Raw genomic sequence first — 27618 nt, 5'->3', positions numbered from 1 at the left:
AGCTTGTCCTAGCTAGATCCTCCAAGAGGGCTTTAAGGATCTTAGGGGAGTGGCTGCAGTCTAAACAACACCTTGGCAAGACTTCCTTCATGTTCCCTCCAACGAAGCTCGCTTCGAAAGCTAGCGTTTGGTATGCCACAGGGGAAGCACCAGGCTTAGGAGTACCTGCCTCTGCCCAGGCTGACTTCTCAAGTCTGGTGGACTCGCCTCGGAGAACTGCTATGAGACGCTCGAAGGTTTGTTGGACCTTCTCAGACCTGGATCATTTACTAAAAGGGTTGTTCAGAGCATTTGAAATGTTCAACTTTCTCGACTGGTGCCTGGGGGCCCTCAGCAAGAAAACCTCTCCTGCGGACAAAGATTCTGCCATGCTATTAATGTCCTGCATGGATAAGGCCATCAGAGATGGATCGGGTGAGCTAGCGTCGTTATTTGTATCAGGGGTGTTGAAGAAAAGGGAACAACTGTGTACCTTCCTTTCCGCCAGCATTACACCTTGCCAACGGTCACAACTCCTTTTTGCTCCACTCTCAAAGTTCCTCTTTCCCGAGGAGCTAGTTAAGGACTTGTCTGCTGCCCTGATACAAAAGGACACGCACGATCTTGTAGCCTCATCGGCTCGTAAGTCTAAGGTTGCCACCTCAGTCCCCAAGACTTATCGCTCCCCAGTGGCTGATACCCCGGCTACGAGGTTCATACCGCCCTTTCGTGGTAGAGCCCCCAGCCGAGGAAGCTCCCGTCCAGACTCTCACAGGAGCAAGTCTAGGAAAGGATCCAGGACATCTAAGGGAAAGAACTGACTCTCAGATTCTCCAGACAACAGTAGGAGCCAGACTCAAGATCTTCTGGCGAGCCTGGGAGAAGAGAGGTGCAGACGCACAGTCTGTCAGTTGGCTGAGGTACGGTTACAGGATTCCATTCTGCCTCAAACCACCTCTGACCACATCGCCCATCAACCTCTCTCCCAACTACAAAGAAGAGGACAAGAAGCTAGCATTGCAACAGGAGGTGTCGCTACTTGTGCAGAAGAAGGCAGTGGTTATAGTCCGGGACCATCAATCCCCGGGCTTCTACAACCGTCTCTTTCTTGTGGCCAAGAAGACAGGAGGTTGGAGACCGGTGCTGGACGTCAGCTCTCTCAACGAGTATGTCACCAAGCAGACGTTCACGATGGAGACGACCAAGTCGGTCTTAGCAGCGGTCAGACAGGAGGACTGGATGGTCTCGTTGGACTTGAAAGATGCATACTTTCACGTTCCCATTCATCCAGACTCCCAACCTTTCCTGAGATTCGTTTTCGGAAAGGTTGTCTATCAGTTCCAAGCCCTGTGTTTTGGCCTAAGCACAGCTCCTATGGTCTTTACTCATCTGATGAGGAATGTAGCGAAATTCCTACACTTATCGAACATCAGAGCCTCCCTCTACCTAGACGACTGGCTGTTGAGAGCCTCCACGAGTCGTCGTTGTCTGGAGAACCTCAATTGGACTTTAGACTTAATCAGAGACCTAGGTCTATTAGTCAATATAGAGAAATCTCAACTCATTCCCTCCCAATCCATTGTGTACCTGGGAATGGAGATTCAGAGTCAGGATTTTCGGGCTTTTCCATCGGCCCCCAGGATAAACCAAGCCCTAGAGTGCATCATGAGCATGCTGAAGAGGAGCAATTGCTCAGTGAGACAGTGGATGAGTCTCACAGGGACCCTCTCATCACTGGCCCTGTTTGTCGAGCTAGGAAGACTCCACCTCCGCCCTCTTCAATTCCATCTTGCTGCTCATTGGGACAAGGGCTCGACTCTAGAAGCAGTCTCTATCCCTATCAACCAAGAGATGAAGACCACTCTCCTGTGGTGGAAGCACAATCTCCTTCTCAAGGAGGGTCTATCATTGGCCATCCAGACCCCCAATCTTCATCTCTTCTCAGATGCATCGGACTCGGGCTGGGGTGCGACCTTGGACGGACGGGAATGCTCAGGAGTATGGAACAAGGAACAAGGATTACTCCACATCAACTGCAAGGAACTGTTAGCAGTTCATCTAGCCCTGTTGAACTTCAAGTCCCTCCTGCTAGGCAAAGTGGTGGAGGTGAATTCAGACAACACCACAGCCTTGGCTTACATCTCCAAGCAAGGAGGGACCCATTCGAGGAGCCTTTACGAGATCGCAAGGGACCTCCTCATTTGGTCAAGAGGTCTAAACCTCACTCTGGTCACGAGGTTCATCCAGGGCGATATGAATGTTTCAGCGGATCGCCTCAGCAGAAGGAATCAGGTCATTCCCACGGAATGGACCCTCCACAAGAGTGTGTGCAACAGACTTTGGACCTTGTGGGGTCAACCTACCATAGATCTGTTTGCCACCTCCATAACCAAGAGACTTCCGCTTTATTGTTCCCCTGTTCCAGACCCTGCAGCGGTTCATGTGGATGCTTTTCTTCTGAACTGGTCCCATCTCGACCTGTACGCATTCCCTCCGTTCAAGATAATAAACAAAGTTCTGCAGAAATTCGTCTCGCACGAAGGGACACGGCTGACGCTGGTTGCTCCCCTTTGGCCTGCAAGAGAATGGTACACAGAGGTACTTCAATGGCTAGTCGACTTCCCCAGGACTCTACCTCTAAGAGTGGACCTTCTACGTCAACCACACGTAGACAGGTTGCACCCAAACCTCCACGCTCTTCGGCTGACTGCCTTCAGACTGTCGAAAGATTCGCTAGAGCTAGAGGCTTTTCGAAGGAGGCAGCCAGTGCGATTGCCAGAGCTAGAAGAGTTTCCACTCGTAGAGTCTACCAGTCTAAGTGGGAGGTCTTCCGAAGCTGGTGTAGAGCCAATTCAATATCCTCTACCAATACCTCTGTGATCCAAATAGCTGACTTCCTTCTACATCTTAGGAATGAGAGATCCCTTTCAACACCTACGATTAAAGGATATAGGAGCATGTTGGCCTCAGTTCTCCGCCACAGAGGTTTGGACCTGTCTTCCAACGAGGACCTTCAAGACATTCTCAAGTCTTTTGAGACGTCTAAAGAACGTCGTCTTTCCACTCCAGGCTGGAATCTAGACGTAGTCTTAAGGTTCCTTATGACATCTAGGTTCGAACCTCTCCAGTCAGCTTCCTTCAAGGATCTTTCCCTCAAGACTGCTTTTCTCGTTTGCCTTGCAACAGCTAAGAGAGTCAGTGAGGTTCATGCCTTCAGCAAGAACATTGGTTTCACAACCGAATCTGCAACATGTTCTTTTCAGCTTGGATTCCTAGCAAAGAACGAGCTTCCTTCACGTCCTTGGCCTAGATCGTTCGAAATACCTAGCCTCTCCAACATGGTAGGTAACGAACTAGAGAGAGTTCTTTGCCCTGTCAGAGCTCTCAAATATTATCTGAAGAGGTCTAAACCTATTCGAGGACAGTCAGAAGCCTTATGGTGTGCCATCAAGAAACCCTCGAGACCCATGTCCAAGAATGGGCTTTCGTACTATATAAGGCTTCTGATCAGAGAAGCACATTCTCACTTAAAGGAGGAAGACCTTGCATTGCTGAAGGTAAGGACCCACGAAGTAAGAGCTGTAGCTACTTCGTTGGCCTTTAATAAAAACCGTTCTCTGCAGAGCATAATGGATGCAACCTATTGGAGGAGCAAGTCAGTGTTTGCATCATTTTATCTGAAAGATGTCCAGTCTCTTTACGAGAACTGCTACACCCTGGGACCATTCGTAGCAGCGAGTGCAGTAGTAGGTGAGGGCTCAGCCACTACATTCCCTTAATCCCATAACCTTTTTTAACCTTTCTCTTGAATACTTTTATTGTTGTTTTTTATGGTTGTTACGGTAGGCTAAGAAGCCTTCCGCATCCTTGGATTTGGCGGGTGGTCTATTCATTCTTGAGAAGCGCCTGGGTTAAAGGTTTGGTAGAGGTCCTTTAGTAGGGGTTGCAACCCTGTGTACTTTGGCACCTTTGGGTTGATTCAGCCTCCAAGAGGAACGCTGCGCTCAGTAAGGAAGACGAACTTTAAATAAAGAGGCAGAGTAACGGTTCTATTCGACTTCCTTACCAGGTACTTATTATTTCATTGTTATTTGAGATAACTGTTATATGAAATATGGGATACTTAGCTATCCTTTAATCTTGTACACTGGTTTTCACCCACCTCCCTGGGTGTGAATCAGCTACATGATTATCGGGTAAGTTTAATATTGAAAAATGTTATTTTTATTAATAAAATAAATTTTTGAATATACTTACCCGATAATCATGATTTAATCGACCCTCCCTTTCCTCCCCAGAGAGAACCAGTGGACCGAGGAATAATTGAGGAGGTGTCAACAACAAATGATTGAGTACCTGGCCACAGGTGGCGCTGGTAAGTACACCCCCTTCTAGTATTGTGATAGCTGGCGTATCCCTCCATAGAATTCTGTCGGGCAACGGAGTTGACAGCTACATGATTATCGGGTAAGTATATTCAAAAATTTATTTTATTAATAAAAATAACATTTTTCTTAAGAAAATATTTTGAGAACAAAAGTGAGTCATATAAATGTAAACAGTACTTCATTGTACTGTATAACCCTGATTATGAAGGAAAAGTATGACTTAAAGGATTCATTTGTAATTATTTGTTTTGTTCATTTGACCATCTGATAAGTATTAAAGACCCTATAGGCTAATACTCCATAGCCTACACATTAGCATTCAAGTTGTCCTATAGCCAGATTTAATAGTAATGCCATATAGCTTCTAAACTAATCTAAATTGAGCTTTGGATTAATTGTTCAGTTTAGGAAATTTACGGGCAAAATGCACCATGTCTAAAATTTATCGGTGCCGTATTGTATTCCAGCATAATGCCGCAACCGCAAATATGTAAATTTTAAGAAATTGGTTACCAAATGAGAAAAAAGAAATGGAAAAGAAGAAAAAAGTACAGTATTGAAGATAAGTATATTACTGTGATAATAAAAACTCAGGCATTATTTTTTATGCCTCATGAAAAATCTTGAATTTATTTTGTAATCTTTATGGCATTGATTTGTTACAGCATGTTGATGAGGCCAATTCTTACCTGTGTGGTTACCTGAAGATCAAAGGTTTGACCGAGGAATACCCAACGCTAACGACCTTCTTCGACGGGGAGATCATCAGCGACAAGTTTCCTTTCCTGACGCGGAAGTGGGATGCTGACGAAGAGGTTGATAAAAAACATTGGGTGAGCAAAGTTATATTATTTTTGCTAATTTTTAAAGATATTACTCATACAGTATTTAGAGTTGAGGTTATGGAGTAATGCAATATAAATATATTGTGCACAGTACCTATTCAAGGTAAGTAATAGTTCTTTTGTTTGAGGGTACACTCAGACACACTACAATATCCTATTTGTTTCCTTATTTCTTTTCCTCACTGGGCTGTCATCCTTGTTGGAGTTCTTAGGCTTTTAGCCTCTTGCTTATCCATCTAGGGTTGTAGCTTTGTTAGTAATAGGTAATAATCATTTTATTACTTGTAAATGACAGCAGCTATAAGTGAATGTGTGTCAAAAAGTTATAGTATCTCGATATCCATAGAGCTGGTCTTATTGTTAAGAAGTCACTCTATCTCTAGTGTGCTGTAATCATTATAGAAAGGCCTTTGTAGCATCCTTTCGACCCTTAGCTGAAATAACTTCAGGGTTTTCTTCATAACACATGGCTGCTGAATGACCTCCTGAGCCCCAAATTCGTAAATCCTTCTCAGAAAAAGGGTACTGCGGCAGTCAAGCAGTCAACATTCCATTTAATGTAGATTAGGCTCATTCACTCTATGCTCTTACATGGAAATTTAGTGTAGATTCCTGTAGAAGTGGTTCATGAATTTTGAATATGTGTGATCATAGTGGTGAGTTATAGAACAGTTTTGTAAATAATAGATAATTTCAACAAAATGGCAACCAAAATCAAAGTTTAAACTGGGGCAATATTGGCATATCATTACAAAGATAAAGAAAAATTTATTGTTACTTTTTTACATAGGTATAGTATTGGTTAGAGACAATCACCCTATAGTTGTTAACATCAGGTTTTAAGACGTGAGATTGGAAGTGTTCTGAAGACATATCTAAGACTTCTAACAGAATCATTTACAAAAAAACTTTTAAAGCTGGGTCTCAGCTTAGGCTGTGCACTAGACCAGAATAGGGAAAAGGTTCTGGTCTCAAGATGGCCAGCTCTGACTTCACCTTTCCTATCCTTGTGATATATTCATAAAACAGGTGTTTTACTTGGTGAATTTCCTTCTTTAAAAGATTGGAACCATTCTTTAAAGCGTCGCTTTTTTCACAAAACATTGAATTCCAGAGACAATGTGCAGGAAGTCATCTTTATGTCAGTTTAACATACTGTCGCTTAACTTTAGATATTAAATGCTAAGAAAAAATCTATTTGTTCCCAAACAAATAGAAACCCTTGTCCTTCAATAGGAGTATGTTTTCCATGTGCTGTATATGGAAGGTGGCTGTTAAAATCTTAATGGGTGGTGGTAATTACTGCTACCCCGACAGGCCACTGAGCTCTTCACTTTGTTTTTACATGCCATAGAGTACAGATGTACTCCTGGGGTTATCAACTAACTGTTTTAATCTTTGTATTTTCTTTAAGATAATTGTTGGCATTTTGTTGTGTGTTGGATATTTGACAGTGTTCCTGTTGCTGTTTATTCCCTTGCAAATGAGAAGGAGTGTCTGCTGCCACAGAAGGGGAGGGAAGCCACCTTTCTTTTCCCCTTTTGGATGAAGAAGTTCTACGAACCATTTGTTAGGAGTTGTATTCTTGTAACTCCTACCGTATTTCATCCTGCGGGAGACATGCTACTTAGGAGGCCTTCATTGAGGGCAGAGAGAGGATGACAACTTGTTCGCATGAGCTCCCTCAGAAGTATATCCGTTTGTGTGTGCGTGCATTCCCTCTACCGTTCTCCAGGATTTCCCTTCTCAATGCAAAGACAGACATATGCACACACTCATCTTGTAGCTTGCACTCGTTTGATCTTGAACGCTTAATTATGCACTCCCACTATTGGGGCACAGTCTTGTATTTCTGCGCTCACCATCGGACTTGCAATCTTGTAAGTGCGCAATCTCTTGGCTATAGTGCACTTATTGTGGTGACCTGTTTGTGCACACTCATTGCTCTCATCAATTAGCCACCCATTGGAGCACTCCAATATAAATGCATCCACGCTACAGCAATGTACTCTCACCTCAATGCTCACCCTCTTCTCAGAGCACTCTTTTGCCTTCTAGTAAGGCCAGAAAAGAGTTGTATGTTAGGCAACAATCCCTAGACATGTCTAAAGACTTGTATCTTACTCAGAACCCCACGGGTAGGTTGAGGGAACGTATCGTGAGCTGGATCCCTGCATGTTGAATTGCCATGGATCTGTTCCTGGTACGTGTCATGCGCTAGATGGTCACCATAGTGATTATGGGAATATGATATCTGGTGTTCCTTAGGGTAGTGTTCTAGGCCCAATACTTTTCATAGTACAGTGAGCCCTCGCTACTTCGCGGTTCGACCATCGCATATTCACCACTTCGCGGATTTTTTTCATAACACATGTATATACACATATCGCGGATTTTCCGGAAATTTCGAAAATACCGCGATGTGACCGATGGTGCGAGATTGGAGAAAGTAAAGAAAATTGAATCATGATTGATTTTCAATATGAATGAAACTTTGAGGAGCAACAAAGATATCATTTGTTAGAGAGATAGAGAGAGGTAAGGAATGGGAGGTAGTGAAAAGTAGCCCACACACACAGAGAGAGAGGTAGAGAGAGAGAGAGAGGTAGAGAGAGAGAGAGAGAGAGGTAGAGAGAGAGAGAGAGAGAGGTAGAGAGAGAGAGAGAGAGAGAGGGTAGAGAGAGAGAGAGAGAGGTAGAGAGAGAGAGAGAGAGAGAGAGAGAGAGAGAGAGAGAGTAATATGATAAAGTAAAATATTTGTAATAACCTAATTTATATGAAATGGGGCTATTTTTTTTGTTTAAAATTTACATTTACGTACGTAAAACAACTCTCTCTCTCTCTCTCTCTCTCTCTCTCTCTCTCTCTCTCTCTCTCTCTCTCTCTCTCTCTCTCTCTCTCATAAATTGTTTTCCTGCTTTGCTACGTATGTATGATTTTATATAGATACGGTAAATAATATTTGTAATCACATATTTTCTAAAAGCTTTTACTGTAATATCATCATTTATCACTTTCATCATGCGCGTTAAATGCCTTCGTTTGTTTACTGAGCGTACTTTATGACGCCGTCGTTTCAGGCGGCGTCATAAAGAAAAACATTTCATTTGGAAGTCCTAAGAAAAATTAAGTAAAACATTGGTAATAACAAAATCAACATACTGTACTGAATAATCAATATAATCGATGCAAAAAATAACCTATACACAGATGTGTAAATGCGTTTGTTTCTCCATTATGATCAGAGATAAACGTAAACAAATAATTGGTTGCCATTTTTTATCGTGCTTTTTGGCGTGTTTAGGAAACGCATGATATAAAATCGCCTTTAATATTTGTGCCTGTTTTAGTTTAGGGTACTGTAGTACATGCATTAAGTGTTCTGTATATTAAAGGGTAGTTTGTTAACAGTACTACGTACAAGGGAAGGTTTTAAAAGTCTGAATATACATGTTAAATAAATAGGTAAATATGGTGTCACTACTTCGCGCGGATTTTCACCTATCGCGGTCGGCTCTGGAACCTATCTACCGCGATAAACGAGGGTTCACTGTACTGTATAAACACATGACATGAGGTTTGGCCAAGAAAATTAGCAGATGATGCTACTCTCTTTGCTTCAATTCCATCACCTGAATGTAGATCATGGGTTGCTGAATCCCTTAATAGAGATCTAGCTAAAGTTAGTGCCTGGTGCAAATTATGTGGCATGATGTTTAATCCTAACAAAACTCAAAGTATGACTTCAAGTAGGTTGAGGATAGAAGCTCCGCAACATCCGGATCTCAGCATTGATAATGTTTCTTTAATTCTGTATGAATTGAAATTTTAGCTGTGATTCTTGACAGCAAATTTACTTTTGAGAAATGCATTAGGTCTGTCTCTTCTTCAATTGCACAAAAATTTGGCTTACTGAGAAGGTCCCCCTAAAAATTTGTTTCATTCTATTCCGAAGAAGTGTTTTAATTACCTGGATTTCATTCTACCTTGCTTCGAGTATTGTACTCCTGTCTGTCTTCAACTGCTGATTCTCACTTTAATTGTAGGACAGGAACTTACAGTCTAGTGAATTTAATATCCCTGATCTAGATATTAATCTATGGTACCGTTGTTCAATTATTGTAGTTCGTTATGCATGTTGCATAAGATTTTTCATAATTCTTACCATCCTTTACATTCAGATCTTCCCGGACAATACCATTTTGTTTGTAATAATAGGCTTGCAGTTAATTCTAATAGTCATGCCTTCTCCATCAGGAGGCTCAATACTACACAGTATTCCAGAATTTTATTCCAGCTGTGACCAAGTTGTTGAATGATCTTTCCAATCGGGTAGTTGAATCTGTAAAACTTCTTAAGTTCAAACTTGCAGCAAATGTTTTTATATTGAACAGGCTGACATAAGTCTCTTTTTATACTTTATATGTGAAAGAACGGTTTTTGTGTTGTTACTGTTTTTAAAATATTTTATTTCAATTGTTATTACTTCTCATATAGTTTATTTTCTTATTTTGTTTCCTCACTGTGCTATTTTTCCCTGTAAGAGCTATGGGCTTATAGCATCCGGGTTTTCCAACTAGGTTGTAGCTTAGCTAGTAATAATAATGATAATTATAATACTGGTTCACTAGGATCAAGAACTCTAGCTCACCAGATCACCATGTTCACACCATATTCCTCATGAGGAATAGTGTAGTACCGAGAATGTTCCAATACGCCAAGGGATTCCAGTACATTCTAATCTCGCGTTATGAATCAAGTGAGAGGACTCTGCTTGTAGTGCTGTTACTTCTTCCTGGAGAAGACATTGTCCTTTTAAGGTTCAATTGGCTGGAGTTGTGTTGGGAACCAAGCAATCAGGAATCATGCGAATGGGAACCACACAATTGGAACTTATGCTTGTTCATTTGGATCTGTCCACCAGGGATCTAATAGCCATGTCACCTGTTATCTGTTCTTCCCATTTATCCTGGGCAAGAGATGGTGGAACTCATGGAATCTTTCAATGCTCGAGATCTGTCATGCTGGGAAGGTTTCTCAACCTAGATCTTTCCATGATCAGAGACTGATCCAGGACATGAAATCTTCCCACACTTTGAGAGTTTACCAGACTCCAAGGTCTTCCAACTTTTTTGTGCAAATGGGATTGGATCAGGTAACTTCTTGAGTCCAATCTCAGCACTTGTACAGATGTCGGCAAAGGTCCCCTTCAACTAAGGATTGGGACTTGCATCATTCTTCTACACACTGCTAGATGCCACGATCTTCCGTTTGCCCTCAATAGACTAAAATGCTTAGTGCCCATTAACCTCTTGGTGCATGAGAGCCAGAAACAGGTCAGTTATTAATGGAGAACAGCAATGCTCGTTCATCCCTTCTTCCCCTAATGGGATCACCCCATTCCTGTTGTGGATCTGCTGTTGAATGTTTTAAGGTAAGGAAGGATTCTTCAAAGAGTGTGAAGAGATTTGTCGACCTTACGGTAACCTGGCCCTAGTCAGTTACCTACAAAGGTAGAGATCTTAGTGCTATGGAGTTGAATGAGGAAGTGTATCTTTCTGTTTTCATGAGACTATCAAAAGTAAATGCTTCAACCATTGAGGGGATTGAGGTACCAGTTCTAACTAGAGCTCACATATTCAGGGGTATTGGTCTCCCTTTAGACTGCAAAGAATCTTCCAACTAGACAGGTTATGAAAGAGTTTGGATGTATCAAACTACCTTCACATCCTTTTGCTACAGTAATTTGTGTAGGTAAGCCTTCTTTCATATGGGATACAAAATATCTTGGAGTTAGACAGGTTATGAACAAGAGTTTGGAAGTGTCAAACAAACTTCACAGCCTTCTATTCAAGAGAGTACTATATACAGTACTCATAAGTCCTTCAACACCTTGTTTTTGGCAAAGTGGTGGCTGCTAAAGTAGTTTGTGTAGCCAACCCTGCTCTCGTATGGGATAGAAAGCATCTTTTCTATTGTAACAGGTTCGATATAAGTTTGTAAGGAAGATAGAATGACTAGCTCTTCTGCTTTCTTCCTTCCTTTCACGTGGAGAGGAATCATTTGTGCCATTACATACTGGATCTAACATTGATGCTGGTAGGGTACATTTCTGAGGACTATTCTTATTAGGCTGGATTTGTAAGTAGTTTCTCCCCATCCTCCTTTAATGAGTGTGAGGATGATGACATGAATAACAATCTATAGGCCATCATTTGCCGGGTATTTCATTCTAGACCGTCTCCCCTGTTGTGGGCAGAATGATGATTTTGTCGACTGAGTACAAGGTACATAACCAACTACTGCTAGACCCTATTAGCCTTCTCATCCCCTAGATGGGCAGATAAGGTACTTACTGGAGCTGTGTCTCTCGCTCCCATACGGGACCAGAGGTACTGACGTACTTGGTTCTAGGTATACTGCTTACCCACCAAGAAGTAAGTCTTCCTATTTTAAAGGGTTAAAGTTTTGTATGGGCATAGGAAGCGATAAAAAACTCAAAAAGTCTTTTGTAATTTTCCTAGCTAAGCAAACCTGATTAGTATAAAGTCTAACTTCTCACCCCAACCACTACCTCTCAGCCTGAGCTGAAGGTCAAAAGTGAAGTTTCTTTGACAGGATAGTGTGAGGGGCTACTATCCTGTGCCCTTCACCTACTCCATCTCCCCTGAAGAAATTCCCTATTTTAAAGGACTCAGGTTTGTATAGGTAGGAAAAATGAACAATTTCTTTAAATATTTGTGAATTTGGTGTTAAACTGTAATGTATTTGTCAAAACAAATACAATTACAATTTTATTGTTAATACCCCTGAACCAGAATTTTTTACTGTGGTAATGCTTGAAATTTCTGTCTATTATCATATTACATATAGGGTAAGATAGCTCATGTGCATTCTGTTTACACGGTAAATTTGTTTTTGAACGTAGTTTGGTAAAACTGCTTGAATAGGCACTGTACTGAATGCTAAAGATAATCTTTTTCCTAGTTTGCAGTTTGGCTTTTACAAAGACCTGTAGTATGTCATGCACTTTTTACAAGTTCCGATGCTTTACAAAAATCCCTTAATTGTCAAGAAGGTTGCAACGATTGGCCTTGATTTTACTGATGCCTTTTACTATTAAGCATGAAGCCCCTGTTTTCAAACTTGAACAGATGGGAGTATGTGAATTTATTACAGTAATAAATTGCAGAGTGATTATTGAGGGCCACCATAGTGTTTATAGGAATGTAATAGCGGGCATTCTTCAGGGTAGTGTTCTCGGCTCATTACTTCCCATATATACTGTACATATGCGTATTGGCCTAGAAAACAGGCTTGTTGCATGTGCAGATGATACTACTCTCATTGCCTCAATCCCATTTCCTGAATGTACTGTACACCTATGGTTGCTGAATCCCTTAATAGAGATCTATCTGAAGTTAGTGCATGGTGAAAATCAAGAGGCATGAAGTTTAACTCTAACAAAATTTAAAGCATGATTGTAAGTAGGTCTAGAACTATGACTCCTCAACATAAAGATCTTTTCATTGACAGTGGTTTTATAAGTGTACTATATACAACTCATTCTAGATTCTAGGTGTGTTTCTCGAGTACAAATTTACTTTGGAGATATTTGTCTGCTCTGTTTCTTCTTCAATAGCCTGAAGACTGCATACTGTACTATACTGTACAGTATTTTAAGATATTTGGTAATCAATCTATCCTGAGGAAAGCTTTTAATTCTTTCATTCTACCATGTTTTGAATATTGCTCTCCTGTCAGGTATTCAGCTGCTAACTCTTATCTTAACTTCTGGAAAAACCTTGTGGTCTGTTCAATTTCTTATTCCATATCTGAATATTAATTTCTGGCACCATCGTTCAGATAGTCCTTAGTTCATGTTCCATAAGAATGTTCATAATTAGAATTATTTTTTGCATGTAAATCTTCCCAGACTGCTCCCTTCACTGTAAGGCTCAATATTACACATTATACTAGAAATTTTATTCCTGTTGAGACCAGATAGTTGAATGATGTTCCTATTATGGTAGTTGAATCACTGAAACTTCTGAAGTTCAAATTTATTGCAAATGCTTTATAATTGAAGAGGTTAACATAGGAGTTCTTTCATAGTTTACTGTATTTATAACTTGAATATTAACATTGTTAGTGATGTCATATTTTTGAAAAATTATTTTTTTATATTTAATCCTACACTTCTCAATTTCCTAACTCCACTGGGCAGCTTATCCTTTTTGGAGTCCTTAGGGTTGTAGCATTCTACTTTTCAAGATATGGTTTTAGGTTGTCTAATAATGATGATGATAATATTGGTATGAAAATAAGTAAGTAAATATAATTTTGATTTTTAATTTTCCAGGGCAAATTTCCGCCATTCTACCAGTATACCAAAACTTTCAACTCTGACACATTCGACTACAGTGTTCTGCGAGACTCCGAACACGTTTTTATGAGGTGGAAGGAACACTTCCTTGTTCCAGATCACACTGTAAAAGATATAAATGGAGCTTCATTTGCTGGGTTTTATTACATTTGTTTCCAGAAAAGTAATGCCACTATTGATGGTTATTATTATCATAGAACTTCTGAATGGTAAGTTTCTTTGCTCAGTGTATTTTCTCTTGTTCAGTCTTACTTTGAGAATTGAGTGACCGTTTGTAAGGTAAACAAACCTCATGCCATAATAATGAAAGTTTGTTCCCACACAAATACAAACCTTATTCCTTTAACAGGAATATGATTTCAACAAAGCCTAAAACTTGTCTGTTAAAATTTTTAACGAGGTGTAGGTATTAGAAGCCCCGCCCCCATTTCAGCTCACTGAATAGCCACTTAGACTTCAGCTGCAAAGTAGTACGGACGTACTTTCCTAGCTAGGAAATGGCTTTTTTACACTTTTCTTTTATTTGCAGATTTTTTGTATTTGGTGAATGGAGAAACCATGTGCAGACTTGCTGTCCTGGTTGGGTGTTATTGGCTATAGGTGTAGAAGCTTTATGAACAGGACCTCTGTGGATCCCCATTCTTTGTGTCCTTTTTACAGAGGTTATGAAGTTATGACTGCCTGCGGTTATCACCCTGTGATGAGTGTAGGGAGTGGTCATCATGCCAGTGGCTGGGGTACGGCAAGAGGAAGAAGAAGTCCAACTGAGCTCCTTCAGGGTCTTTCTCGAATTCTTAAGAAATCCGCTGGACCTCTCCTTTCTCCAAACCGTACGCTAGCTTCTGACCCTTCTCCGTTTCCTTCCTCTGGGGGGAAGTCAGAGAAGGATGACAACATTGATATAATTTTAGGGCAATGCCAGAGTGATGCTGCATCATCTGCTTCCTTTAGAGAAGCAGGTATTCCGTTTGCTTAGGGGAACGCCATTTTATTTATTTATTTATTTGTTTTTTTTTAGTATACACATATATACAGATGACAACTCCCTAAGAACGCTGTGGCCCTCCTTGGACATTGAGGACACTCCATCATCAAAGACTTTGCATGCCCTTATAACATCAAGGGCTAAGTCTTTTGCGGGCACATCTTCCCCTGCTGCCCTTGCAGAGGGAGCTGACATGATCCCCTCCATCCAATATAGGACTCGTGAAGGTACAGTTGATTAAAGATCCATTGGCACCGGCACCGGCACCTTCGAGTTTGACATTTCTGAGTAAGGGAATGAAAATCCCACGACCTCCCTTACCACCCAGTTTGATTCTTCAACTTTGTCTTCTTCAGTGGGAGCACCTAGTTCTTCTTGCCTTCATTAGGCGAAAAGTAGGGAACGCCCTCAACCTCCTATACTGTACTTTTGTCTTGAAGCGTAACAAGGATGACTTCAGCTCCCTTAAGGAATCTCCCTCTCCTGCAGTTAGAAAGCATATCTTTATGCCCACCAAAGAGAAATCTACAGTCTCCACACTTCAGATATCCATAGGAGGCATCACATTTGTGCTCATGTGAACTAGCACTCGCCTATTCGCACATGCTCTCCAATTAGCGTGCATTTTACAGACTGCCAACGTAAGAGCCCGTGCCTAGCATAAGGTTACGCAATCAATCAAGCAAGTAGCATGCATTCTTTGATTCTGAGGATTTACTATTTTGAGTGCAACCCCCTATAATGCACCCACTTGTCTGATCCTTAGGTCTTCTGTTCGCTCACGCTCCCTAAAGGCACATGCATTCATCTGATCCTGATTTCTTGCCTGTTCACTCTCTTCTGCTCGCTTGTGAGTACGCTCACTTGTTGGGATATGCTCGTTTGCTCGCCTACGTTCCCCACTTAGTACACATTCATCGGAACTTGAATTTTCTCCTGAGGGGTTTGCTCGCCTGTTAGCACTCATTCATCTGTTCCCGTTCGCTCTCCTGAAAATATGTGGGCATATGTACATGAATGCTTGCCTGTTCCTGTGCCCTTCTATTAAAGCACATTCTTCTTCAAGCGTGCACTCTACTCCGCTCGCACATTTTACAGTTGATGAACTCGCCAAATCCTGAATCCTCACCTGTGTTTGTGTGGTCTACTATTGTCACACACTTGTTTCAGAAATCACTATTGTTAGCAAGCTGAACACAAGTGCTTTCCTGTTTGCGCGTAATCTCTCCCTAGAGAGTGCTCTACTGTTCGCACTCGCTCGCCTGTTAGGCATGCTCTTTTATTAGAATGATATTCTGTTCCCACACACTGGAATAGCTGCATGCGCTATGCGAATAAACCTTACTCCTCTGCTTGCAGAAGCATATTTGCGCTTTCGCTTCAAGTCTTGCTCACCTGTTAAATAGTACTCTCGCTTTAAGACTTGCTCACCTGTTAAATCGCGCTCTCGCTTGAAGACTTGCACACTTTTTAAATCGCGCTTTCACATTAAGACTTACTCGCCTGTTAAATCGTGCTCTCGCATTAAGACTTGCTCACTTGTTGAACCGCTCTCTTGTCTTAAAACTTGTTCACTTGTTAAATCGTGCTCTCACATTAAGACTTGCTCACTTGTTGAATCGCTGTCTTGCCTTAAGACTTGCTCACTTGTTAAATCCCTCTATCGCTTTTACTTGCTCACTTGTTAAATTGGGCTTTCACATTAAGACTTGCTCACCTGTTAAATAGTGCTCTTGCATTAAGACTTGTTCACTTGTTGAATTGCTCCCTTGTCTAAAGACTTGCTCACTTGTTAAATTGTGCTCTCCCATTAAGACTTGCTCTCCTGTTAAATTGCGCTCTTGCATTAAAACTTGCTCACCTTTTAAATCGAGCTCTCGCATTAAGACTTGCTCACCTGTTAAATCGTGCTCTCCCATTAAGACTTGTTCGCCTGTTAAATCGTGCTCTCGAATTAAGACTTGCTTGCCTGTTAAATCTCGCTCACGCATTAAGACTTGGTCACCTGTTAGAAAACGCTCTCGCATCAAAATTTACTCGCCTGTTAAATCGCACTCTCGCATTAAGACTTGCTCACCTATTAAATCGCACTCTCCCATGAAGACTTGCTCACCTGTTAAATTGTTCTATCCTTTTCAGGTTTGCTTATCTTTTACCAGGCATGCCCTGTTCGAGAAACTCCACCTCTCAGCACACGATTTTCTTTGTAGTGTTTTTCGCGCACAATTCATTGTAAAAAGGTTACCCTGAAGTATTCTTCACAGGATTGATCTCCACGCACAAGGTCACTAGGAGCTCAGTTATAAGAGAAACTTCCCTAAGATACCTCCGGTGAGTTCCTCCAGGTGCTTCTTGAGCGATAGGTCCCCTTGAGCTCATCGGAGGACTTCATCAAAGTTAAAGGTTAGGCAGTCCAAGGAGGCTTTAGTCTGCAGGTCATCCTGCTGTGACTGTGTTAGCCTTTCAAAGGTACTGTAAAAGCACTCACTTGGTCCCCCAAGACTAGCATGAGAGCAAAGGAAACCTCCATGTTGGCAAGACGACCCTATTGCAATGGATTGACCTGACTACCATCCCAATTCAGTACAAGGAACTGACAGAAGACATTTAGATCCTCACTGGTTTTTTCCAGAACGAGATGGCTCTCACCATTGGCCTGTGGTTGGATGATGGGCAAGGAATCATTGAATATTATTGACGCATCTGCTCTCGACTCAGGCATCGCTCTTTAAGGTTTGGCCTCTAATCAGGCAGATCAACATCCTGGAGATGCGGCCATTACTATCCTAAATCTTGGTACAGTACATCAATAGTGAGACTAGTTACGTAATTAATCATCTTTTCAGCCTTGGAGTTGGCAAATATGGTAGCTACTGCGATAGCCAGCCTCCAGGCGACCCCTTTGTTGGACCACTGGTCAATATGGGGGCCTTCTTCGTTGCCAAATCGTAAGAACAAGAAGCCTACAGACATAGTTCTATCAGGGGCAAAGGCAGTCACCTTAGCTCACCAGTGGACCAACGCAGTAGGTGCCAGATCTGCTTGGCAAATTGGACATGAGGGACTAACATTAAGCAATGCTTCAATTAGCCAGAGCCCAGTGCCCTTAACTCCCATTGAGGTAGAGAGAACAGTGGTAAAGTGGAGGAATTCCAGCCAGGACTTTATTTTTCACTGAGCAGTCACTTTTCAGAAGTTCAAAACATTAGGACCAACACCAAAGGCAAAAGCATCGACTGTTAGATTTGCCTTCAAGAAGTCATCTGCAATCTTCAACATCTTCCTCGAGAAGATAGGAAGATTTTACTCGACTTTTTTGTCCTTGTTTTGGTCAGCTCAGATGGGGAGATGGGCAAGAGTGGAGCTAGAAATCACTAGGGAAGGCAGTTCCCTCATGCAACTGCCACTAGTTGGGGGGAATGCCTGTCAAGCAGAGTTACGGAGCAGAATTCTGGACTTTAAATGTCCTCTGATATGGATACCACCTCCTGTTGGGCCCCCTCGTTTTCCCCTCACTCAGATTACTACGATATTGTTTTATCATCCTGATTTGGAGAAGGATCCCATCCTTCGTTCAAAAGTAAAGATGTTGAACAAGGGTTTGCTGCAGGCAGTAAAGGACCTATTTCCAGGCTTTTACAGTTGTCTATTCCTTATGGAGAAGTCCACTGAGAACTTGAGACCAGTAATTGACCACTCCACTGGAATCTGATAGGCCACTCAGTACTGTTGGTGAATGACACTACTACTATAGTGGCATGCTTTAAGAAGCAAGGAAATACTCTTCTTAAGTTGGTCTCCTTAACTGCCCCAGCTTCACTGAAACGAGCAGTATTTGAGGGGGTGGAGAAAGGTCTATTTTTTCTTGATGATCCAGAGGATTTACATCTTTGGTGTGTGAGGGCACTTACAACGCTACCGGAAATGGCTTCAACCCTATAAACCACAGGTACAGAATCTCTTCACCAGCTCTGTCAGGCTTAGGAAAAGATCTCCAGAAACAAACTTAGGCACCATGGGAGCTGGAGGAACCTGCACAGGCACTCATTCAAGAAGTTGGAGGAGTGGGTGCAACGTTAGTCTTTAGGATGAACATAATAGGGGACCAAGTCCCAAAGGCAAGAGTCGTGAGACTCCAGGCAACCTTCACAGGAATGCAATCATAAGTCATTTGACACACTTTCTCTAGGACCTGTGGTAATTGCTCAGCAGGTTGTCTGGCGTACTTAGTTCCCTCACAGCAGTGGAACTGTTATGTTACTGGAATGGACCTTGATGTAGGTAAGCTACCATATTAAGTAAGTATTCCATTTAGGTTAAGATAGAAGTGTTTTTTTCCCATCCTCGTGATAAGGGGGAGGATGGTTACTAATGTCAATCTATCACTTTACTTTAGCGTTACATTTCAGACGTCATATCCCATAGGGATATAGGTTCCTCCATGACTGTCTGTCTAGATGACTCTAGATGTAGTCAAGCCTATCCCCTGAAAAATTCAGGTCATAAGAGCTGGATTAGAGCCAACCCCCATACTCCTCTTAAGGGTCTAGTGTTCCTCCCTCCTAAGGATAAGTCTCCCGTTAAAGGACAAAGGTTTGTATTTGTGTAGGAACGAATCACAAATTTTTGTTTTCCTAACTAAACAAACTTTCTGCCTCATTCACCCCACAATTCCTAGATGAAAATCAAATTGGTTACTCAGTGGGGTGGCAGAGGGGTAGGGCTTCCCCCGCTACACGCCAGTAACTACCTACACCCCGTTATAGATTTTAACAGCTGAGTATCCAACTTTGCTGAAATCATACTGCTAATAAAGGATTTGGGTTTGCTTCATTAAGAAAAACACAAATTCCAGCAAAAATTTGGTATTTTTAGATATATAATAAAAAAATTACATTAAAGATATTTGTCCATGTAACAGACTTGAATAATGTTTGTTGACCATGATTATTGTGAGTTATGTTATTTTTTATATTGTAAATACAGTTGTAGTTGTATATGATTATGAAAGGGAATTATAGACAGTCTAAGGATTGTGTTCAGGAATTGACCTTCGAATTAGTAAAATTATATCATACACAAGTGTCCCACCCAATTTTTGGGTGTTAGTGGTGCTATCCCCCTCCCTATGAATTTCAGAATCACAAACTTTATGCCAGTGAATTTGGAGCGTCAATTTTAACAGAATTATTTTTTTTTAATTTTGAACTTCAATATTTGTTATAGTTTTTCCGACAATTGCAGAAATTTATTCTTGGATCAATCAGTCTGATTGCTAGTTTTGTCTGTACTTTGTTGTACCATAAATAAGTCCTATTTATTTTTTTTTATTTTCCAGGTACCAGTCTCTTAATTTGACGCACGTACCTGAAAACAGTGTCCAGATTTACGAATTTAGATAAAAGTTTGTCATTCAGTACAGTTAAGGATTTGTATGTATGTGATTTATATTTTATTTGTTCTTCTGTAAAGATTTTGACAGGAATGTTATTGAAGTCTTTTACTACTTAGATTTATTGCTCTTTTTATGAATGGGAGCTGATGGATGCTGGAAAATTCATCGCTGATAAAAAGAAAAAAGTTAGGTGGATGCAGGAATATTCATCTCTGAAAATATTTGAAATATAACTAAAATAGTTTCATAGACTACACGTGATTCTTACAATGGACAATGATTGGACGTACATTGCCTTGAAGGACTGATACTTAGTACTGTAAATGCTTGCTTTTGGCAATATTTGTCACAGGCAGCATATCCTTTCTTACAGTTACATTGGGATACTGACGATATGATGAGCATTTAATGAAGTTACACTGCCATGGTACATTTCTGTTCAATGTACTCGGATTGGCTGGATCCTCAATTAAGTGAACTTTCTTAGATGGGTCCTTATTAAGTTTCATCATTAGTGTGCATAAATATAGCATATTTTGTGTCCTAGAATTGTGATGCCAAAAGATATGTCAAAAATTATTATTCTGCATTATGGTTGTTGGCAAGTATTTTGTCTTGTATATAATCTATGAAATTGATTCATAGAAAATATTCTATGTTCAGATTTTATGGAGATTTTCTTGCTATACAGAGAGTTTCATTCTGTAGGCTGAGTTTTTTCATACTGTATATAAAGGTATGAAATGCAGGTATAAATCATTGAAGTAAATGAAATTTTGTTGAATATATAGGCACAGTATATAGTTACTATATAGCATTACTCTAAAAACCCAGTGTGTGTCCAGCAACTAAAGAGTAAATGCTTTGGAATTGGCTCTATTGTCAAAGACATGAATTGTGACACCAAACAAATTGGAATAAAGATGTATTCAGTTATGCAGTATAGTATTTTAACTGTGATTTATGTTATACAATTATAGAGATGCCATAGTTTTTGCACATGTTGATTATCCCCCCCCCCTCCTGAGAGAAAATAGCTTATTTTCTGTATGCAGTATGAAGTACTGTACAAAATTCTTTTCATCAAAACTTGCCAAAATCATCAAGTTGTTTGATTTAGTGTTGAAACTTTGAGGTACCCATTGTTAGCTTGGCTTTCTTATATAAATGAATGGGTAGTTTGTCTTATGTTAATTATTCATGAAAATGATAAACATTTGATTTAGTCACAGCTGATGTGACAATCGGAAAGAAAAAAAAAATAACACCCTTCTGATATTGTCACAGCTTTTCTGTGAAGTTTTTCCTAAAGCATATATAATTTACATGTTATAGTCATTGTTTTTATTCATATTATATCTTAGTGTTGGGTTTCTCTTTATGTTGTCATCTTTATTAGCATATATTCTGTAATAATTGTATTTTGTGTATTTCCATATCTGCATTAGCAGTGTTTCATGAGATTTCAGAGTACAGTATATGAAACTTAATGTTGTATTTTGTAAAGGAACTACTTATACTTGGTAATGATCAGGAATTTTGACGTTGCCAGAAAGACCTTTCCACCAACTTATTTATTTATTTATTTTTTTTTTTTAACAAGGCATAAGGGTTTATATAAAAATGGTCATAGTTTATCACAGAGATGAAGCATTCTGTTTTTGTATAGTCAGGTGACAGTTTGAACCTTTTAATAAACCTAATACTGAAATTGTACTTTTTGTATTAAAGCTCTTATTTGTATGAAGTATGAACTAGTACAAATTTTTATAGTTATTGAGAGAGAAAGGACATAGTCATGTTAAGGGTGCCATCAGACTAAGACTTGTTTTAAAAGCTGTATTTTAGAGTTGGGCAAAGTTCAGTATCCGTAGATATAAATGAATTAACGTTTCAGAATTAAAATCATCGTAAGTTCTAAACATTTCTATTTAAGATCATCCTTTTGAAAATTGAAGGTGGGAATAAACTTCTTTCATCTGCAGAATGTTGGTTACAAAAGATACGTTTATACATGTCATTTTACTTATGCTGTAAGGGAGTGTCTAGCTTTATTTCTCAGACTGGTGTCTTAGCCTTACTCATGTGTCTATTATTAATAAGTGGTAAACTTGCTCAGGTAAACGTCGGTGTCCATACGAACGTAAGTTAACCTGAAGCAATAATTACCCAAATATATACTTTACACAAAGAATATTATGGAGGGGAAAACTAAACTTTACAGGATTTTTCATTTTACACTTATAGATATACAAGATATATATAAACCTGAAAGGAAAGATTTATTTATTTATGTGGCATAAGCAGGGGGATTAGTTGTAGAAAGAAGGTAAAGGATTTTTTTTATTTTATATTTCATAAAAATTTCAGCTGAAATGGCAATGCTTTAGTGGTACTTAATTTATTATCTGCTTGACATGAGTTAGCATATGTATCTCTTCAGCTTAGGTTGTATGGTGGTAAATGGTTTGATCCAGCATGTAAAGTGCATTACTGTAGTATGTTGGAGAAAGCTCATATAAACTGGTTCAGGAAAAGGTCATCAGACTGTCCTGGTATATAAATTCTTTATTCTATCTTAAATAATGTAGTGGTTCTGGAAGTTGTCATTTTGAAATATTTTTACACCTACATCATTATTCTGTCTTATCTTGGAGTTAAGCGAGATCTGTAGGTTACTTTCCTTATAATATCTTTATCTTTTGAGTTCTTTTGACACAGAATGCTTTGCCAAGGTAAGTAATCCCCAATAATTGCATCAGCAGAATTCAACAAGCTTTTTTATCCTTTCAGTCACATCTACATTATTGCTACTCAGTTTATTTGTACTCTTACAAAAGCATGTCGAACACCAGACTTGAGGTGTTGTATGTGTTTTACGCTGTTATATCTTATCAAACCGCATCCGTGCCGCAAGCCTATAATCAGATATAATTCTTTAAAGACTTAGTTTCTTCCTTTCCATAACAATGAACATATTTATTCTGTTATTTCCCTCATATTACTTTGGAATTTTTCTATTGCAACTCCAACAATCAAAGGATTATTCGACCTTCATGATGTGTAGAGACTTATTACTGGTTGCCAACAATATTTATAATACTGTAAGCACAATGTATTTTCATATACTGTAGCTACCACTTTGACCGAGTTTCTAGTGCATAAATTTTCTATTCATTTTGTCAGTTGTAGGAGTATTATTATTATTGTTATTACTATTATTATTATTATTATTATTATTATTATTATTATTATTATTATTATTATTATTATCATCATCATCATCATCATGTAGTTTAACCAGACTATTGAGTCAGGATTTCCGATTCATAAGGCTGCAAAATAGTGCTTTTAGTTTTTGTTTAGATTTTTACAGCTATTTATCTATAATGTTACTCCATCCCATAGCATTCTCTTACACATTTGAAACTTTGAATTCAAGAAGTATCAAGGAGGGAGCCTCTTAAGATCTGGTCTATTGACAATATACTACATCTTAAAGAATTGTTAGACATCTTTCTGATCTTAAAAAGACATAATGAAATTTCCTTTTGAATTTTGTATCTTAGTTTTTAACCCTTCTTATCTCCTATAAAGACCAATATGTTTGGCAGTTTAGTGGCTTTAATGACAATGTCTAAAGGATAAGTAAGGAAAAGGCCAAATTCTTGTTTGGAGGGTGTTGCAGTCCATCCTGGTAAAATCGTGTATGATAGAGGAATTAGAAAGGAGGGAAGTTAAAGATTTTAAGTTGGAAAGTACTCAAATCCAACATGATTAACTGTTAAGATACTAGATCATTATCCTCAACCCCTTAATCTGCATTGCTAGTTTTTCTAACATGTGTTTCATGAATTCCTACTTCTCTTTCTGCAAAACAAAATACTTTTAAAAGGGAGTTAAAATATTTTTATTTATTGGGAACACAGGATCCTATCTTTGAAAGTTCATAAGTTGAATGTTCTTATCTTGTGGATTTACTTTTCAAGAGATAAAGAGGACATGAAGTTGGGAAAAGGAAAAGGTATTATATCAAGAGGAGGCCGGATCAATGACTGGTTAAACTGAATCAGAAGTAGCATTCAGAATAGGAAAACTATTCTTCAATTCATTTGCATTTGGAATTTCGGTATACAGGCAATACCATTTTGCAGTTCAGTAATTTTTTTATAACTTCTTTTTTTCCAGTTTGATGGCATTATGTTTAAATTTCTGTCATTTGATTTTAGTAATATGTTAATACTGTCATTTGATTTTAGTAATATGTTAATATTGTCTTATTTTTTTATACAGTACCTTACATTTCAAGAAATTGATCTTTACAGTTTCATTTCCTCCTACCGAATCAACACACAAAATGGTATTATTGGATTGTCATATCTTACCAGGCAGTCTATCTTTGATATTTTTTTGTCTGCCTTTCATATTTGTTTTGGGGTCATTGTGTTCCACTTGCAGATATATAATTTTACGATTCTATATCTCTATAAGAAAAACCCCATTTGCTTAACTTTTAGTGAGTTAAGATTACCCTGTTATCTTAATAATCTTTTATAGTCTAAAGCCCTGTCCACACGAACGGGCAGACAGTGATACCAGACCACAATAGTTAGTAAGAAAGAAGGTTAATGACGTCAGAAGCGGGAAAACCACAGACAGGGATCTGGCATCTTACAGTGTTGCCAGATCCCTGCCTTTAGTTTTCCGGCTTCTGACGTCTTCAACCCTCATTTTCACCAACTATTGTGGCCGGGTATCACTGTTTGCCCGTTGGGCATGATCGATCGTGTGGACAGGGCTCTAGAGCTTCTTGTGCTCTGCCAAAAGATCGTAAATTCTTGTTTGGAAAGTACTGTAATATGATTGACCATAGGTCCTCAGTCAATTTGTCCTTAGTTTACTTTTATGATAATTATTACACAGAACTCGAAAAGTATAAAGTCAAAGAGAACTGTTGAAGGCGGTTCCATAACAAAGTAGACAATTTTTGAAGAGATATTAGTCTATGGCTTGTCCTTCATATGAAATGTCCCCAAATTGGCAAAGAATGTTTCTTAATTTGGGTATTTTTGCCAGCCCAAATTTTACTTTAGTGTTCCAATCTTGATTTTAGCTTAAAAACAGCTTCTTTTTTATACAAATAATAAAGAGTGGTACTGTAATATATAAAATACTTAAGTTATGTCATTGAATCAAATTCATGTTGACTCAGGATATGTATTGTAGTCTGTGCCTTGCGTTCAGTTTCAGATCAGATCCTAAGAAAATGTGTTATTTGAAATTTGGGACCTGGATATGAAAATATAGATGAAATTTTGACTTAATCCTCAAGTCATATCCCAGGTTAACTCATGGATCTGATTGACTTTCTGGTCAAACTGCGTTGTAATATAAAACAATTGTACACCAGACGTTATTGAAGTTGCTTGGGCAATTAATAAATCATTTTAGTGACTTTGTCTGCAGAATTTGTTCCATTGCTAGTAATCTAGGGAACTCTCAAATAAAGGTCTGGATTGCCTTGTTATAGTAATGTGATGTAAATTATAGGGACTGTAATGTTATCTGTATTTTTTAGTTTTTCCTGTCATTCATTTATACTCACTAATGTATGTTAATAATGTTTGTTTGTTCAATTGATGTTCTTGAAAGGGTACATGAATTTTGGTTAAGCATTGATTACATACTTCACAATATATGAAAGTAGAGGTTGCAAAGCATCGTATTATCTTTTAATATCACATAAAGGATTGTGGAGTTTAGCTAGTCTCTCAGATCTTCCATTTCTTCCTTACTAAGTTCAATTAGATTAAGGAAAAAATTAATTACGTTTTTAGTTATTGGAGGCGTTGAATAAGGTAATTAGTTACTTTGTTTGTGGTGGATTATTATATTTCAATAAGGTGAATACCCAGTAGTTACTTTGTTAGTTGTGGATTATTATTTCTCAACAATAAATAGTTAGTTTTTATTTCTTGACATTTGGTTTGGCTAAACCTGTTTTTTTTTTTTTTATTCAAGTTCTTAGTAAATTTCAGTAGTTTTGGGGAAATAGTATTTCTCTCAGCATTTCCTGACTTGACAAGTATTTTCCTTCTTAGTTATCTTGATACCAATTTTAAGCATCATAGAAGATGAAGAGTGCTGGTTGGAAACTACATAATTGCATATTTTAGATTTGTTATGTCGTAATTAAACATTTAAGTACTGCTGTCGGATTCTGTCCTTTTCCATTACAGTAATTGCATATTTGCATTTTTTAAATGAAATCTTACATTATGATTAGTTCAAAAGTTTTTTTGCTTTTCCAAATGAATATTTCCTGGTTGTTCCGGTTTATCAGTATCACAGGTTCACTTTATTATAGGTTGTTAATCTAGAATTTGTCTACCCAAAGATTATTGAAAGCATTGTAAGGTACTGAGGAGAATCACCAAAAGGTAGGCCTATGTAGCGAGACCCATACTGTATCGTTACTTCGATGTACAAGGATGGTATGGGAGGAAGGCTGGCACCTTCTGGTTCTTGTGTAAGGGTAACCCATTATTCTTTCATTTACATTCATCTCTCAATTCTCTTCACTTTTTTATTTTTATTTTGTGAAATGTGTTATCTCTCTCTGGTGTACATGTGATGGAATTGCTAATAAAGTTGTATCAATACATTTCGTAAAACATCGTTGGAAATGTTATTAACAGTTTTAGAAAACTGGAATGTTTTATTTTTATGCTGGTCTCGAATATTCTATGAATATTCAGTGAGCTGTAGAAATTTGCCAGAGCTAATTCTAGTTGTTTTGGAAATCATAAAACCAGATCTTTGAATGTAGTCTTCTTATCCTCTTACTTTAAGATGTAGCATTTTCCACAACAAAATAATGATTACCGGTATTTATGAATACAATATTTCCTTGCCATTTAAAATTGAAAAGCTTTGACTCCCATTTATAAGCAAGTTCAATAAATGGATAAATTTCATAGATCCTTTTTGAGCATGGTTTGCTATTCCAGTTGGATTTGATAACTTAATTTTATAGTTCAAGAAGATGAATGTATTTGGTGGTGTTCACGATTGTTCATTCTTTATTATTGAAAGTTACTTGGAGGAAGTACTCTTTATTTTATCATGATGATTCAAGTGATTATGTATTAGAGTTATAGAATACAGTTGATCCTTGACAAAGAAAAAACCTCGGTTAATGATGTCGGTGTTGGAGTAATGGCAGGAAAGATTTGAGAGATTCTGGCAAGAAGAAATGCAAACATTTCTTCAGTCGTTTATTGGAACAGAAGTTGAAGCGTTCAATGATGAATAGAAGTGTAAATACATGAAGATTGGAGGCAAAAAGAGATTTACTTTAATTTATTACCAAATGTGATGTAAGTGGAACAAATAAATGCAAAGAAAATTTAAGGTGACAATTATACCAGATCAAAAAGTAATATGCTTGTTTTCAGTATTAATACTAACTAAGCTACAACCCTAATTAAATAAAGCCTTGTGAGGCAAGGAAACATAGAACAGCCTGCCTGGGTGTAATTAAGGAAGAAAGAGAACTGTATCCCAAGACAATGGAAGACCATGGTACGTAGGCTATAGTACTACAAGACTAAAGAACAGTGGTTTGATTTTGGAGTGCC

At 38.8% G+C, this 27618-nt stretch overlaps 1 protein-coding gene across 1 annotated transcript in view; it reads left to right on the top strand.

The window, feature by feature from the left end:
* Nucleotides 1-26802, top strand: part of LOC137651328 (glucose-induced degradation protein 4 homolog) — a 40229-nt gene extending 13427 nt beyond the window's left edge. Inside the window, exons 2-4 of the mRNA XM_068384612.1 lie at nucleotides 5033-5200; nucleotides 13575-13807; nucleotides 19922-26802. Of these exons, the coding sequence (XP_068240713.1) occupies nucleotides 5033-5200; nucleotides 13575-13807; nucleotides 19922-19985 (465 nt within the window). The 3' untranslated portion in view covers nucleotides 19986-26802. The remainder of the gene's footprint in view (nucleotides 1-5032; nucleotides 5201-13574; nucleotides 13808-19921) is intronic.
* Nucleotides 26803-27618: the final 816 nt, after the last annotated feature.

Source organism: Palaemon carinicauda, chromosome 12 (assembly GCF_036898095.1).
Source record: "Palaemon carinicauda isolate YSFRI2023 chromosome 12, ASM3689809v2, whole genome shotgun sequence".
Taxonomy (NCBI): domain Eukaryota; kingdom Metazoa; phylum Arthropoda; class Malacostraca; order Decapoda; family Palaemonidae; genus Palaemon; species Palaemon carinicauda.
This window is presented reverse-complemented; position numbering and strand designations above follow the sequence as displayed.